At 37.6% G+C, this 15,070-nt stretch overlaps 2 protein-coding genes across 5 annotated transcripts in view; one reads left to right on the top strand and one right to left on the bottom strand.

The window, feature by feature from the left end:
• polg (polymerase (DNA directed), gamma) overlaps positions 1 to 6,664 on the top strand; it is a 39,230-nt gene extending 32,566 nt beyond the window's left edge. For both annotated transcript variants that reach the window (XM_052040296.1, XM_052040295.1), the window contains exons 20-23: positions 1,307 to 1,475; positions 2,784 to 2,992; positions 3,447 to 3,607; positions 6,517 to 6,664. In XM_052040296.1, coding sequence (XP_051896256.1) covers positions 1,307 to 1,475; positions 2,784 to 2,992; positions 3,447 to 3,607; positions 6,517 to 6,578 — 601 coding nt within the window. In that variant the 3' untranslated portion in view covers positions 6,579 to 6,664. The remainder of the gene's footprint in view (positions 1 to 1,306; positions 1,476 to 2,783; positions 2,993 to 3,446; positions 3,608 to 6,516) is intronic.
• fanci (FA complementation group I) overlaps positions 6,443 to 15,070 on the bottom strand; it is a 63,160-nt gene continuing 54,532 nt past the window's right edge. For 2 of the 3 annotated variants that reach the window (XM_052040293.1, XM_052040294.1), the window contains exons 34-38: positions 12,165 to 12,224; positions 11,243 to 11,332; positions 10,573 to 10,668; positions 8,928 to 9,059; positions 6,443 to 6,912 (exon numbers count right to left, since the gene is read on the bottom strand). In XM_052040293.1, the coding sequence (XP_051896253.1) occupies positions 6,856 to 6,912; positions 8,928 to 9,059; positions 10,573 to 10,668; positions 11,243 to 11,332; positions 12,165 to 12,224 (435 nt within the window). In that variant the 3' untranslated portion in view covers positions 6,443 to 6,855. Of the gene's footprint in view, positions 6,913 to 8,314; positions 8,418 to 8,927; positions 9,060 to 10,572; positions 10,669 to 11,242; positions 11,333 to 12,164; positions 12,225 to 15,070 lie in introns of those variants that run through there. The other variant, XM_052040292.1, reaches the window with a different exon arrangement.

The raw sequence follows: 15,070 nt of genomic DNA on the forward strand, positions 1-15,070 counted from the left end.
CTGAGGAACCTGCAATGAATGACTTTCCTTCTGACACTTAAAGCTTTTTCATCTGCAAGGCACAAGTCAGGAAAGCAATGGAATCTTTTCCACTTGTCTGAATGAACATGGCTCCAGCAAAGCTTGGGAGGTGACACCATCCAGAACAAAATCGATTCAGAATAGAGCCCTTACCTGAACATGTCATCCAAATGATGCCACCGCTAGCACGTCCTTGGTAACATACTGAAAAGTTAGCCTTTTTGTGCTCAAATCCTGGAATGGCACTTCAGTCCACAGCTTTCCGACTTGTTTGAGTAAATAAAATCCCAGATTCTTTTGGTGCCACTGAATGTAGTTGTAGGATTGTTAGATGGCCTTTGACTCTGGGCCTTGGTTCTGTAGGTGTAAAGGCTGTGGCTGGAGACAACAGAACCTGAATCAGCCCGCGGCACCATAGATTGGTGGGATGGAGATTTGTGTCACCAGATCAGTGTGAAGTGACAATAAGTGGAAATATTTATTTGAACATTTTATTTGCACACAGTGTTGCGATGGTGTGGGGAGAGGGGAGAATAAAAGCTGTGAGAAATGATCCTAGAAGATTCTTTGCGATAGTGAAGAGAGGTGCAAAGCCCAAAGTCAAATTTGACTTCTTATAATAAATAAGGTTATTGTACCAAGAGTGATGGTTTCTGGTCAATACTAAATTTGCTGATCTTAGGTTTGGCCTTTGGCTGAGGGGAACCAAGATAATTTGATCTGTAAATGCACTGTTGATTAGTGTTCTGTTGTTCTGCATGAGTACACTAAAAATACTCAGCTATGACACTTCTACAGTTGCAAAGGCTTCTAGTCACTGACTGGATTCGTGCAAAATTTGGTGTGGAATTGGAATTGCATCCAATTATATGCCTCCAACTGGAAGTGTCGGGAGGTGGGATCAGCTAAAAACTGTGCTGAACTAATAAGTGTAAAACAGCATAATAGCTGAGTTGCTGGACTTGCAGCTGGAGTTCTGGGCCATTGATCCGGAGACATGAGTTCAAGTCCCACCAAAGCAGCTGGAGAAGTAATGAAATGGAAATCTGGAATTTAATGAAAGGCTTATCTCAGTGACATTAACTGGGATTGTTGTAGAAACCTACCTGCTTCACTAATGTACTTCAGGGACAGAAATCAGCCGTGGATAGCCAGTCAGGTGCATATATGACTCCAGACCACTACCACCCCTCAACAGATGTGGGCAACGCCAGCAGAGTCCATATCATATGAAAAATAAAAAAAACTCTGATTCTAAAACTACTTTTAAAATTGAACTGTATAGGTCAAATGGTGCTAAGTGGAAGGTTGTGAAACAGCGAGTCTGGAGTGGAGGTACAGAGTCCGAAATGTTCAACAAACTGGAATGTATCGCCACATCACACTGCCCCCGCACTCCGGTGTTGGACTGCTGTATCAGCAGAGCTCTAGAACCAAGTGCTGTAGGACATGAGGTATTGATGATCTTTTTAACCTTGTTTACACTCCTAAAGGTTTAACGTAGCAATGTCTAAATCTTGGGCTAAAGCAGAAATGGTATTTCTGCATTTAACTTCTTTCATTCTCCAGACTTTAATGCCTTAAATTAAGAACCACCAAAATACACCATCCTGAACTGTTTTGTCTCCTATTCATTGCATCCTTGATGGTGTTGTGCATTGTGGACTTAGCCCCTTCCAGGCACTTTCTTTGTATGATGTGCACAAAATTCAAAGTATAAGTTTGTAAGGTATGCAGGAATCTTAGAAAAGTATGACATGGGAGGCCGTAGGCCTGATGTGTCTGTGGCAGTGAAATATGTGCTACGACACCCAATCCCAATTTCCAGGACCAGCTCTGTAATCTGCTGGTCACAGCTCTTCAAGTACACACCCAGGTACTTTAAATGTGACAAGGATTTCTGTATTTGCCACCCTTTTTTGGGTAGTAAGTTCCAGACCTCTGTGGTTGAAAATCTCTCCTCTAATACTCTAATACTCCAATTAACCTAAATTTTTCTCCTCTTCCCCCCCCCCCCATTTTTTGATGACTCTGTTCAGGGAAATAAATCCCCTTCTAATTTTATGAACCTCAGTTAAATCTCCATAGTCTGACAGACCATATTTTAAAGTTTCTAAGATTCTGAGAAAAATATAAGGGTAATTTTCTGAAACAAAAAGATTTTGGGCTTATTCAGGGGAGACGGTGACCTTCCTGAGTGTTTACATTGCTAACCTTTATGTCAATTAAAAACGTAGACACATGCTCTCTCTTTCAAAGAACTATACTTGATGGGCTGAGTCGGCAAACAAGATTCATTGTGAGAGTTATTAAAATCTAATCTCTTCAAACCCAAGCTCGCAAAAGAGAATAAAGAGTGAAATCATTTCTGGTTGTCATACTGTAAGATTTAACAGCAAAGGGGATTTATTTTGTCAATACTCTCAGCCAATGAATTTGTGACAGTAAAGAGCACATGACCCTCGTCAAATAGTCACTTTATTCAGAAAGGTTCATATAAAGACTAGAAAGAAACTAGAGCAGTGTCTACTAATAAAAAGTTATTTGCCCAGAAATTGCAGTAAGTGGGACATAGTTGCATGTAAATTGTGAATGAAATCAGTCTCACAGTGGTATGATTGCAACACCCAGTCATTTCTACACTGATGACTAAAGTATTGGCACTAGATGCAGCCAAAATAGAAAAATTTATTCCTAGTCCTCACGTACATATGGAACTAGGTCTGATCATGTAACATTCTCACATTCCTTCCCTTCTACAGTTCATGACTAGCCGTGTGAATTGGGTGGTTCAGAGTTCAGCTGTGGATTACCTTCATCTGATGTTGGTGTCCATGAAGTGGCTGTTTGAGGAATTCAATATTGATGGTAGATTCTGCATCAGCATTCATGATGAGGTCCGTTATTTAGTGAATAGTGAAGATAGATATCGAGCTGCACTGGCATTGCAGATTACTAACCTTCTAACACGGTAAGAGATTTTCTGTTTCTGCTTGTCACTTTGATTTTGGGTCAATATACAAAAAACTCCAGTGTTGAGCTGTGCAATACAGCCAAATGGTCTTCAACCTCATTATTGTTTTTAAGTTTGGGCTGCCTCTGATCACAATCTCCTAACTACCTGCTTAATACCTAGAAGTGCATGTGCAATCGCCAGGATTAAGTTTTATTTGGATTTACCCCTCTGCATTTTGCTATTCACTTTTTATACTAAATATGAAAAATAGCCGGAAAATAATTTGCCCCTATGTCACAGCACTTTAAGAATTAGTATCTTCAAGCTAGGAAAACAAAATTGGGAGGTTTAGGTGGAAGAAAGTTATTTCAATGTTTGACAAGAAGCAATTTAAAAAAAACTGTATGCAGTTAGTAGAATATTATAAAGTGATGTGTTAATAGTGAACCACAATTTTTCTCGTTTCAAGTTGCATGTTTACGTACAAACTCGGGATGCAGGATCTGCCACAGTCCGTGGCGTTCTTTAGCACAGTGGATATAGATCACTGCCTGAGGAAAGAAGTGACGATGGATTGCCAGACACCATCCAATATTGCTGGACTGCAGAGGCGATATGGGATTCCAGAAGGTACGGCTGACAGTTGAATGGAATGTATAGGGTGACAAAATATAAACTTTTTATCTATGGAATTGAATAAATGGTTTGAGATGGGATTGACTGTATGCTAGAAACTTGAAACAAATATACAGGAAGGCAGAAAGAAATGCTGGAGTCAAACTCAAGATATTAGTCAAATTTAATACAATTAGGTTTTAGTTGGAATTTGGGAGTTTGTGATTACATTTAACAAAGTATATTCTTGCTGCAAGGCTTGAGGGAATAAAGTTTCCAACTTAAACTGTCCTGAGAGGGGAGTATTTATATTAGTTTTTAAAAAATATTGTGAAAATTTCCATTTTAACAGCAGTGGAGTCCCAATTAATGCAATTAGTTTAGCCAGTTCCTAATTCTCAGACGCACAGTGAAACAAAGCATTGAGGGTTGGCTTAATGTCTTTGTTTAGTGTTCAAGTCATCAACATCATCTCCATTGGACTCATTTTTAAAACTTCTCAGATCTGTGTACTTTCTCGATGTCCCAGTTACCGTTTGCCTACAATGCATCAGTGTATGAGGTAAAAACCTTAACCTGATTCATGTCCAGAAAGCAGAACAAAAGCATCCAGAACCCATTCAGAAAGGCACTAGTCACATGGACCAGAACAAGCTGTGATCTGACTATCAAACACTAAATGTTCATATTTTTAAGTGATTTAATCCTAAACACATTTAAGTTGATGTGTTTGCTTTATTTAAAAAAAAGTAACTTGTTACGGCCATGAAGTTCTGTTGCAATGAATAGGCTTGCAGATCCTGCCACAGATCTAACCTGGGTGCAGGTTCTGTAGGCTAATACTCCAGCAAAAGTACTGGGCAATCTAGCAAGCTTGCATTCTGTTGTTGGACCCCATGTAGAGTCCAGCAGTGGAGAGAGCAGCCAGGAAATTGGAGAACCATATTTCTGGCAATTACACATAGTAGTGTTTGGTTGTTGTGGAATTGCCATTATTTCTGGCTTATTGGGAAACTGGCAAATGTAATGATTTTTACAACTCGGGGAGATAATGTGGCAAATAGAAAGAAGACACCATTCTTGCTTCTGAACTACTTATGCCCAATGTTTTCCTGGCTGGAGTATCTAGAATCAAGGATCATAGTCTCAAATTGACTATTCAGGCCCAAAATAAGAAATGTCTTCACTCAGTAAATCTTTATAATTCTCTAACCAAGAGGGCAGTGGATGAGTATATCCAAGAACCAGATTGCTTGATAGTAATAAAATCAAGGAATATGGGGATAGTAAAGGAAAGGGGCACTGAGGTAAAAGATCAGCCATCATCGTATTGAATGGTGGAGTAGCCTCCTACTTGTTTATGTTGCTCTTTGGAAAAAATGTATATGAATTTTTGCAGGAATGTAAAAGCATTTGACAAAAATAATCGGGCAAAATGTTCACTGCAGGGATAATGCTCAAATCTTGCAACAGGGTGGGGTGAGGGTGAAGACATGGTACAAATTTAGAAACTGGCTGTAGGAAGATGTGAAAAGACTGCTTTAAGCCAGTGGCTAATTGTGACGTGGAATGTTACCATGGAAGTAACCATCAAAGAGGGAGACAAGAAGACTTCTACAGAGGGAAGATCTGAGTAACAAATGGAAGGGGAAAAAAAAATTAGTAATGTGGAAATGATCAATAGACCTAAAAATTAACTTTTTTTTGCTCCTTCACTGGTTGGACTATCTCGTCAACATTTCACTCTAAATGCATTTTGCTAATTTGAGTATTTAAATTGAATACTTTCATCCCTTCAATTCTTAGGTTGAATATGATACACAGCCATGTATTAAATAAACAAATTGGCTCCTCTGCAGGAGGGCTGCAGTTCCTCTGGTCTTCAGTGTACAAAGGAATTGACAGAGGGGCTTATAAGAGCTGTGCAGTACCAGATGTTAATTAATTATCAGCTTTTACTCTTTGCTTTAAAAGATTAAGTGGCAGCACTTTAGTCATTATCATTTGAACCTTACAAAATATACATCTGGTTTTTTTGGCACCATCTGCGAAAAAATGAATCTTGTATAAAGTTCTGAATCCTGGCAAATGGCCCATTTAACATTGCCTTGCCTCCCACAAGCATAGCTTTTGTCAGGCTTTTTGTCAAGCTCTCAAGTAGTAGATTGGTCCTGACTCTATCCAAGTCCAATCTTAATCTTCCTCCTGGGTCCCCAGGATGGATGATAATTCTTTCTAATAGGTGATTATATATTAAACCATTTAAAACTGGAATGCCACAGTGGGTATCTAAGGTAGAGAAGGAAGTACTAAACAAAGTTTCTGCTGATTACTATTGAGTGATTTTTTTTTGTTTAAAATTGCACAGAATAACTCATTGATGATGCCCCTTGTCCTTTGCCCCACCCACTTCATCAGATGAATGGCTTTTCAGCAGTCACTGTGCGAAGTGTTGCCATATTTCACCTCTCTGCCATCAAGGGAAGCAGCAGACAGCATTATCATGCCTGTGAATCCATAGGCTTTGACTAATAGGGGTACTTAGAATGAATCTCATCATTCCACGTACCAGGCCAGTTAATGTTGGAAGCAAGACGGCTGATTGAGGAAATTAGATTGCTAATATGTGTGGAACTATATCTACAGCATGTAGCAGTACTTTTAACATGGGAACAATTGGTTTTTGAGCTTGAAATAGCAAACTTCTATTTTCAATTTTTAAAAAATGTCTTCACAAAACCTAATAAACTAACCATTCAGTGCGCTGTCAAATGATTGATGAGCACAAATCCATTTGATGTCTAGACATGTTCATTAAAGGCTATTCAATAATTTGGAAAAGAACAAATGAAGATTTTGTTTCACTTTAATAACTGCATTTTTCAGAGTTTACATTATATAATTTATGGTTTTCTTTCTGGCAGGAGAAGCATTAGATATTTACCAAATCATTGAAAAAACAAATGGTTCTCTTAAACGAAAATAAGCACAGAACAAGAAATCTTTGGACTACAAATGACAACTTCAGGAAAGTGACAACACAGTTCACCCACAATTACTTGTGTGTGGTATTTTGGAACATAAATTGTACAAATTGAAGCTCTGAGATCACTCATCAGGACCAACTTTTGAAAATCAGAATGGGAAAGGATTCAAGACTGATAATGAGAAGCTGATTACATTTTGAATGGTTTGGATCTTGTGATGGGTGCAAGCTTAACTCTAATATCCTTGCTGGACAAAATATTCACCATTGATTTAATTCATCTTTTTCTTCTTTTCTTCTTTGGTTCTCGGTTTTCATCTACAGTGGTATTTGACTAAATAAGGAAAGTAAAAAGTTCCACTGTATTAATTGCACAATATGGAAACCTCTGTTTAAATATACACGCTTCATTTAACACAAAATTTCAGTAATGCTGAAAGACTACTTCTCTCTTTCCTGTGCTGTAATTACTATAATTGTATCAGTATGAGCTATGAACAACCACTTGGCAAATCAACATGATTATTTCCCAGTGATTATTCATGGGTCAGGGATTAGAACCACTGGGTAGCAGTAATAATGGGGTGTATTTAAAGTCTCTTAGAATGAGCATGGTATTTGGCACATTTCTCACTATAATTGTGTGCTCCATCCTTATTACCTTTCACTAATCAAAAGGGAATCGACTTGCACATTTAATCAAAGCATAAAAGTTCAGTTTTTTCCATTCCTACTGTGTGAAATTCCTGAACTAATATAAAATGCTCTCAGTAGTTTGATTGCTTAAGATATAAAAAATATTTTTGTATATAATCAATGTTAAGAACCAATGTTTAAAATGTGTTCATAAAAATTTCCCCTTACAACAGTTTTGACCATCTCCCAGTCTAGTTTGTACTTTACATAATGAAAATTAAACTGCAAATGCTGGAAAGACACAGCAGGTCAGGCAGCATCTGTAGGAAGAGAAACTAGAATTAATGTTTCAGATAGATGTGAAGTGATAACTGTTTTTTGCTCTACAGATGATGCCTGATTGGCCGGGTACCTCCAGCATTTTCTGTTTTCATTTACACTTTATTCAAATGAATAACTTTGTCTTGGTTACTCTACAATGACTGCCTGAATTTTTAAACCAAAATTGTTCTGTTCAAAAAAAAAACCCAAGGTATTCATTGCCCAAATCCATTTGCAGTCCCCATTCCTTTGTATAGGTGGATCTTGGCAATTTTAAGTCATAGCCAGTGGAAATGAGAATCAGTGCTTTTCTTTCTTACTCCCCAATAGAAAAACAAAATGCTATTAAGTATAGTTGTCTCATGCAAGTTAAAGGCATGTTAATAGTTCTATTTTAAACTGGTTGCTTCCTCTCCACCTTTTCCTCTTGTAATTTTTTTTTTGGTGACTTAGGCATCATTGTTTAAAATCAATTATTTTGAGAGATGCACAGCTGTGGACCTGGATCTTGCTTAACAGTGTGTATTACAGCAGTCCAGTGTGAACTTTGTGTGAGATGTTGCTCAACACCAAACAGCCTTTGACAACTGAATATACTGAACTGCTAGAAGGTTAGGTGTTATGGACTCAGTGAAAGTCCCTTTAAGATAGAGAGTGTGTGTGTATGTGTGTGTGGGGCGTGCTTACGTCAATAGAAGATAAAGGACGTAATGACGTTGTTGAAGAAGTCAGAAGAAGAAGAAGGAGAGAGAGAGAGAAGGGAGAGAGACACCAGCCTGCTTGTTTTCTCTATCGATGGATGAGAAACAATAACTGTGTTTGCCACTGAAATCCATGTATGGAAGTTGGAAGTAATCCGGTGGAGTTCACTTTGTTGCTGACCTGTAGAAGGAAACAGGTATTTGTATGTGGACGACCACGGTTCGGATGCTTTTCGGGGTGAGGAAGTCACTACCAAGTAAACACTGAAGTGTCGTTTGGGTTCCATCATGGAACATTTGGATTTCGTATGTACTCTCTCTATGTTTTTCTACATCTACATCTTATCTTCAGACAACGGTGGTTGTTGAAGAAGCCCTTGCTCAGGTTTCACCTTATGGCTTGCGGAACTGAACTTTAAGAACCATTCAGGAACTGGGAGTTTTGGACTTTGTCACACACACACACACGAAGAGTTTAGTTTTGGGGTTAACGTTCGAGGTTTAACATTTTTGAATTCTAACATACTAACTTTTTTTAAACTTTTATTTTACGTATTATCATAAGTAGTGATTAATAAAATAGTTTTTAACACTGAATCATGCTCAGTGTGTTTCTTTTGTTGCTGGTTTGTGACATAGGTGTATAAAGTAACTTCACAGCAAGAACTGCAAAATATTTTTCAAATTTTACCTGATCATCATTTTCATTCTCATCATGCAGAATGTCACCCTCTTCCTGTTCTTGGAGGGCTGCATCCAACGTGGCTGCATTAATCCTGAAATCTCGGGATGTGCTGAGCTTCATGTACTGCATTAAGTTCACCTGCAAGGAGGAAAAAAACACCCTCTTAGTGGAATGTAAGGTTAGTCACAAAGCTGTTCAGCTGCTAAACAAAAGGATCCACAAGTCGCTAAACACTACAGGAAACCGTAGTTGGGTGACAGGAAGGAAGAAGCCAACCATAGCATTTTTCCAGAAGTATGGGCCAAATGACCTTCGTCTTTAAATTCAAGAGAAAGAGAACAATCTGCTTAGCTTACCGATTTTTATACAAGTAGTTCATTGCCTCATTGATACAGTGTGTAGTGATTCAATTACCATGGCCATTTCTGTCAGATCACTGAATAAGTCAATAAACTTTACCAGAAGCATAAGGTTTGAAATACTCTCCTTCAAATGATGCATCCTAGATTTACCGAAGGAGCAGTTAGAACAATTAATTGAATGGCTCATGGTTCACCCTCAAAGCTATTCTTTAAAGGCTGCCATTTTAAACTTGTAGATCTTCATCCCCTTGCGGTTCAAAGTCAGGGGCTGTAGAATTTTAAATAAAAACAAAATGTACATTGTTGCACTTTACCATATTTTATACCAGCATCATAGTAATCAAATTCAGCAGTCAGATCTGCAATAATGATGCACTGCAGAAATGTGGGTCAAATCTGCCTATGGGCTGTTGCCACTGGTAGGAAGCAGTAGCAAAGCCTTACTAATGCATCAGTGCTTGCTGGATACTACTTTGAACTATTGTAATATTTTTGGGAAAAACTATAATTTTTCAAAAGAAAAATTCAACACTCCATTTCTTACAGGTAAATATACATTGCAGAGTTGTGATGGGTAACAAAATTCAAATCCAGATTTGTCAGTATCTTGAAAATGAATAAAGTAGCAAAAGGTAAATCAGGATAAGGTATGCCTTACGTCGAAATTTTTTTTTACATATTTTAAGCTTCTTCATCGAGCACATTTGGTCAGATCTTACTGCCCTTGTTGGCAGAAAAATGAAAGCATCACGTTTCATAAACATAATTGATAAGAAAAGTTAAGGATATTTGTTTTCCTTGGAATGTTACTCAGATTTTCAAGATTATGAAAAGGTTTCAAAACTGACCCAGGCAAGTCAATCTACACTGAAAAGCTCAAATTATAGCGAGTTAAAACCACCTCTACAATAGGAAATAAAGTTTTACTTCTTCACCCAAAAGATAAATAATTTCTTGAATACGTTGTCATGAAAGTATACTGAAAATGATACAAATGGGCTCAAGGCAATTTTATTAATGGAGAGATAAAGAAATTAAGAATATAACTGGACATAGGATTTTTGGAGTTGGTTATAACCGTGCTGTGAAAAAGAGATCGATTGAGCCTAATGGCATTTTTATGCTTTGCAATGTGACATATGCTGTCATAGAATTAAAAAGATCAATTTCTCTAGGACGTAGATGGTTTAATTTCCTTCAGTGTCTTTTATCTCTAAAAAAAATTAATGCAATTTTTCTGATCAATAAAACAAAGGTCATAAATTAACAGTTGAAGAATAGCCATCTACCTTTGATTTCTTGGTAAGGTGGATCAGGAATTTCTCATACTGCTCAATGGCAAATATTAGGTTGGGTATAGGCTTGGTTTCACGCAGTACTCGAGCCTGAAAATAGAACAAGATATAAGCTGTTTATCCTGAGCGACCATGAACAACAGGTCAATGATAGGGTAGATAATGATCACAACACAAGCTTTCACATGCCTTTAGTATTCACAATTATCTCTGTAAATCTCAAATGGTGACATCAATTTTTAAATTAATTTCACAAACGATAGAATTAGTGTGTAGATGACAGAACATCTGAACTCAAGATTGTATTTCCACCATCTTTAGATAATGTAATAATCTATTATAATAGTAATTATCCTTGTTAACAGAGCTGAGTCACATAATACAAAATGTTTATATCAATAAATTAAGTTTTTTTAAAATTGCGTGTCACAAAAGGCCAAGAACAAACTAGCAAATGACTATTCTTAAGACTTAAATTCTTTTTCTTCACACTGATAAACTCATGAAAGGAATCTTGGATTGGCGGGGAGCCAAAGAATCATTAGTTGATGTAGCAGGTGAGTAAGGATTGATGAACTAAGACAATAAATGGCATTCCTCATCCACAATTATACTGTGAACAAAAGGCTTCTGCTCCAGGTTAAGGATTTGGAAGATCTTGTACCGTTGCTGCGCTAACAGCTGCCATTTCCTTCTTTTTGTCCTTTTTCTTTTCTGCACCTCCTCCAAAGCTCATCGTCTCATTCTGGATATTCTATTAAGGAAACTCAAAAGTTAGAATGAATAAAGATTTGTTTCTGACACTGATCTGCTGCAAAACAGTAATGCTACATTCACACACTTGCAAGAGCTAGGCAAAACAAATGTCCTTTAAACTATGATTTGTAACTTCGGCAGGGGAAGGTGGAATGGAGTTCCCAAAGTAGGAATGATCGACATTTCAAATAGATCAAAAGCATAAATGAAATAAAAATATCCAGCAAAATATTTTAGAAATAAGCTATTATCTATACTGTCCTTGTTTACATTAAACAAGCTTCATTAGCTCAGGTAAATAAATTGTTTGATGTACCACTAAAGAATTACTGCTGAGTGCAAGTTCAACCCCTGCTTTGTGCCAAACTGACAAAGATCTCTATGGGAACTTAGTTTCCCTAGAGCTAAGGGAAAGGTCAGTCCATGCTTATAATTCCTATTCGATGGCCCTTACTGGAATATGTGTGTATGTACTATATCATGTAAGAGTAGAAGCAAGCTTAGTTTAATTCTTTATTCTTCTTGCCATTTCTACAATCTGGTTAATGTCTGCTCTTTTCAATCTTTCTTGCTGCAATGTTATGTCTCACCTCCAACAATCTTCCCCTGGGACTGGAGCCAATCTTCAGAACTAATGGGAAGCTTTTCAACTTACAGTTACTACACTCCAGGATCAGAATTACCCAAAACTCAGTGGCTGAGCTGCAGTATCCAGATAACTTTTACATATATAGAGGTAACATTGTCCCATTACATCCAAATATTAAATGTACCAAAATTGCCAGAAGATCATTACCATAACTATATACAGAAAATGAATTATTACATACCTGAACATAGGTTATAAAAGCATAGCACTGTGGCGTCAGATGTGATCCCGAAAGTTTAACCTAAAGGCAACAGATCAAAGATGTCAATTTACAGTTCAATGCATTATATAGAGTTTCCACAAAGGCATAAAATAGGAACCTTAATTCTTAACATCACATGGGGAAGGGCTGCATGTTTGTCCAAGGTACCACTCAGCTCTTGATCTTATAATTTTGTGGAAGGTACCATAGAGGCTACCTCTTTTTTTTCTTGTAATATTCTGAAACCGGTGGACCCTGAAAGCAGATTGCTCCTCAACTTGGCATGTTTGTAGGGTAGAGCAGAGAGATTCTATAATACTCTTTCACCAGTTTTTATCAGTCACATTCCCAAACACCTCATTCTTTGGTTCAGTATTGTTTTGGAATATGACCTTACAGGTTTTTTCCCTATTTTATAACTACAAGTTCTTGATTGTATTGTGCCTTAGATACAAAAGAGCGCACCGTAACTGCAATTTCCTACAAGAGCCAGGTACTGCCTATACAAGGAAAGATGGCAAAAACAATACAAAATCAACTGCTCCACACAAGGTAAACACAGTTAAGTTGGAGTACATGGAATGCCCAGCAAGTTCCCAGGATGCTCGTTATTTCCCCAAGGAGCCATTAATAACAGGCTGGGGACCAGGTTGTCTGCCTTTGGCTATAAAGTGGGCACAAGCTGGAAGGGCAAGACTAATTAAAACAAACAAAAAGCTGGATCTAAGCAATGATTCTTTGGATAATACTCTGGTGCATTACTAGATACAGAATCCAGGAGAGTTGCAGATGTAATAACTGATTGATACTGGGTTGACTGATTACTACTGGTGAATTTGAGCTGATGCTAATTGGTTTCAGAACGAGTTAGGGAGAATCAACCAGACTACCTTCTGGTATTCTGTGGCCTCAAGTTGGGAACTGGATGCATTTATACTAGTGTTTAACAGCCTACTCATACTATCCAAGTATTAATGTAAAGAATGGAGGCTTAGTTGATGTGTGGGGTTACTGCCCAATGACTGAGGAATACAAGGGTATGTGAATCAACTCGTTTTAAACCTTTCCACCAACTAGTAGTGATCACTTGCTGCACGGGAATTACCAGCGCATTGATTTGCTGCCCTCAGGTGGTCGCACTGTTTGTAAAAAGAATGCAACATCTAATAATTTCAGCAACTGAATTTCTCGCTTAATACATAGAATTTGTTCTTATGTTTTGTGCTTGTGCATTAACAGGAAATACAGTGGTTTTTATTACAGGAGTCCCGTCTTCATTATTACCAAACAGCTGTACAATATCACATCCAGATGACAGAATTGCAAATTGGAATTGGTTTATTATTGTCACATGTACTGAGATACAATGAAAAGTTTTTGTTTGTGTGCCATCCAGACAGATCATGCTATACACAAGTACATTGAGGTAGTAAAAAGGAAAACAGAATGCACAATATATTGTTACAGTTGCAGAGAAAGTGCAGTGCATTAGGTCTTACATTTGCCATTAAATAACATGTAGTCTTGTAAATATTACACAATGGTCAAGAGAAAAAGAGAGAATCCTGTCTACCTAAAGTGGTCACTTTGACCAGTAGATGATCTGGGAATCAAGCTGAGAAAGGTACAACTTGCAAGTGACAGCAATAAGAGAAATAACACTCCAAGGCAAAATGAGATCAGATAAGATTATAAACTGGCAATAGTAAAATGCCAGACTTGTTAAATGAGTACTTTTTAAATGTTTACCCAGGAGAAAAACACAAAATCCAGTGTAACCTGGAAACCAAATTGTGAAGAAACCTAGTATGTTAACTAAGTAATAATGAAGAAAATGAGAGTCAAGAATATCTCTTGGTGGATTTCCAGTCCAAGTACTAAAAGGAAAATAAATGCAAATATGTTCTTCATAATGTTTCAAAACTCCTTAATTTCTGGATTGTATCTATGAATAGAAAAATGTCACTCCTTTAATTTGTTTGTGAGGAAGGAACAAATCAGGCAACCTCAGGCCTACTTAGCACTTCCCCCAGAATTTATCATCAGGAAAACAATGATAAGTACAACTGATGGAAGAGACCCAGTGTGGATTTGCACAAGATAGATCATGTCTACCTATTCCATTTAACTTTTTTTTAAAAGGAGGATATAGTCAATGGAACAGGATTAACTGATGTCTGCCATGGACTTTTAGAAGGCATTTGCTCCACACAGAAGATAATCAAAAAAGAATGTGGAATTGGAGATACAAGAGATTCTGCAGATGCTGGAATCTGGAGCAACACACACAAAATGCTGGAGGAACTCTGCAGGTCAGGCAGCATCTATGGAGGGAAATAAACAGTCGACATTTCAGATCCTGATGAAGGGTCTCGACCCGAAACATCTACTGTTTATTTCCCTCCACAGATGCTGCCTGATGTGCTCAGTTCCTCCAGCATTTTGTGTGTTGTTGAACTTGGAATTGGAAACAATTTTATTACACAAAATGGATAATTTGATTGAGCAGTCACATGGAGTTGGGCTTAAAGGGTAGGCAAACTGATCGTTGTCATCTGTGATCAGTTTCTCACCCATATATACAGTATTAATCCTCAAGTGCGACCGAATGAATGCAGAGCAGGAGGATACAAAGGGTCGTAAATTATGTGAGTGGGTAAAACTGCAGCAAATGAGATTCCATGTTGGAAAATGTGTGGTCATCTGCTTAGAATTTATGAAAGTCAAGTCATGTTTTCTTAAATGGAAGACCCCAGTCAAGGAGCAAAGTGATCACAATTCGCAAAGCTTGAGCACAGGTACTAAAAAAAAGTCTCATGGAACCTTGGACTGGAACTGAAAACAGGAAGTGATGCTTCAAGTGAATACTGCTTTGTTCAGATCCC

The sequence above is a fragment of the Pristis pectinata genome, chromosome 28, assembly GCF_009764475.1.
Source record: "Pristis pectinata isolate sPriPec2 chromosome 28, sPriPec2.1.pri, whole genome shotgun sequence".
In the NCBI taxonomy this organism is placed as follows: Eukaryota; Metazoa; Chordata; class Chondrichthyes; order Rhinopristiformes; family Pristidae; genus Pristis; species Pristis pectinata.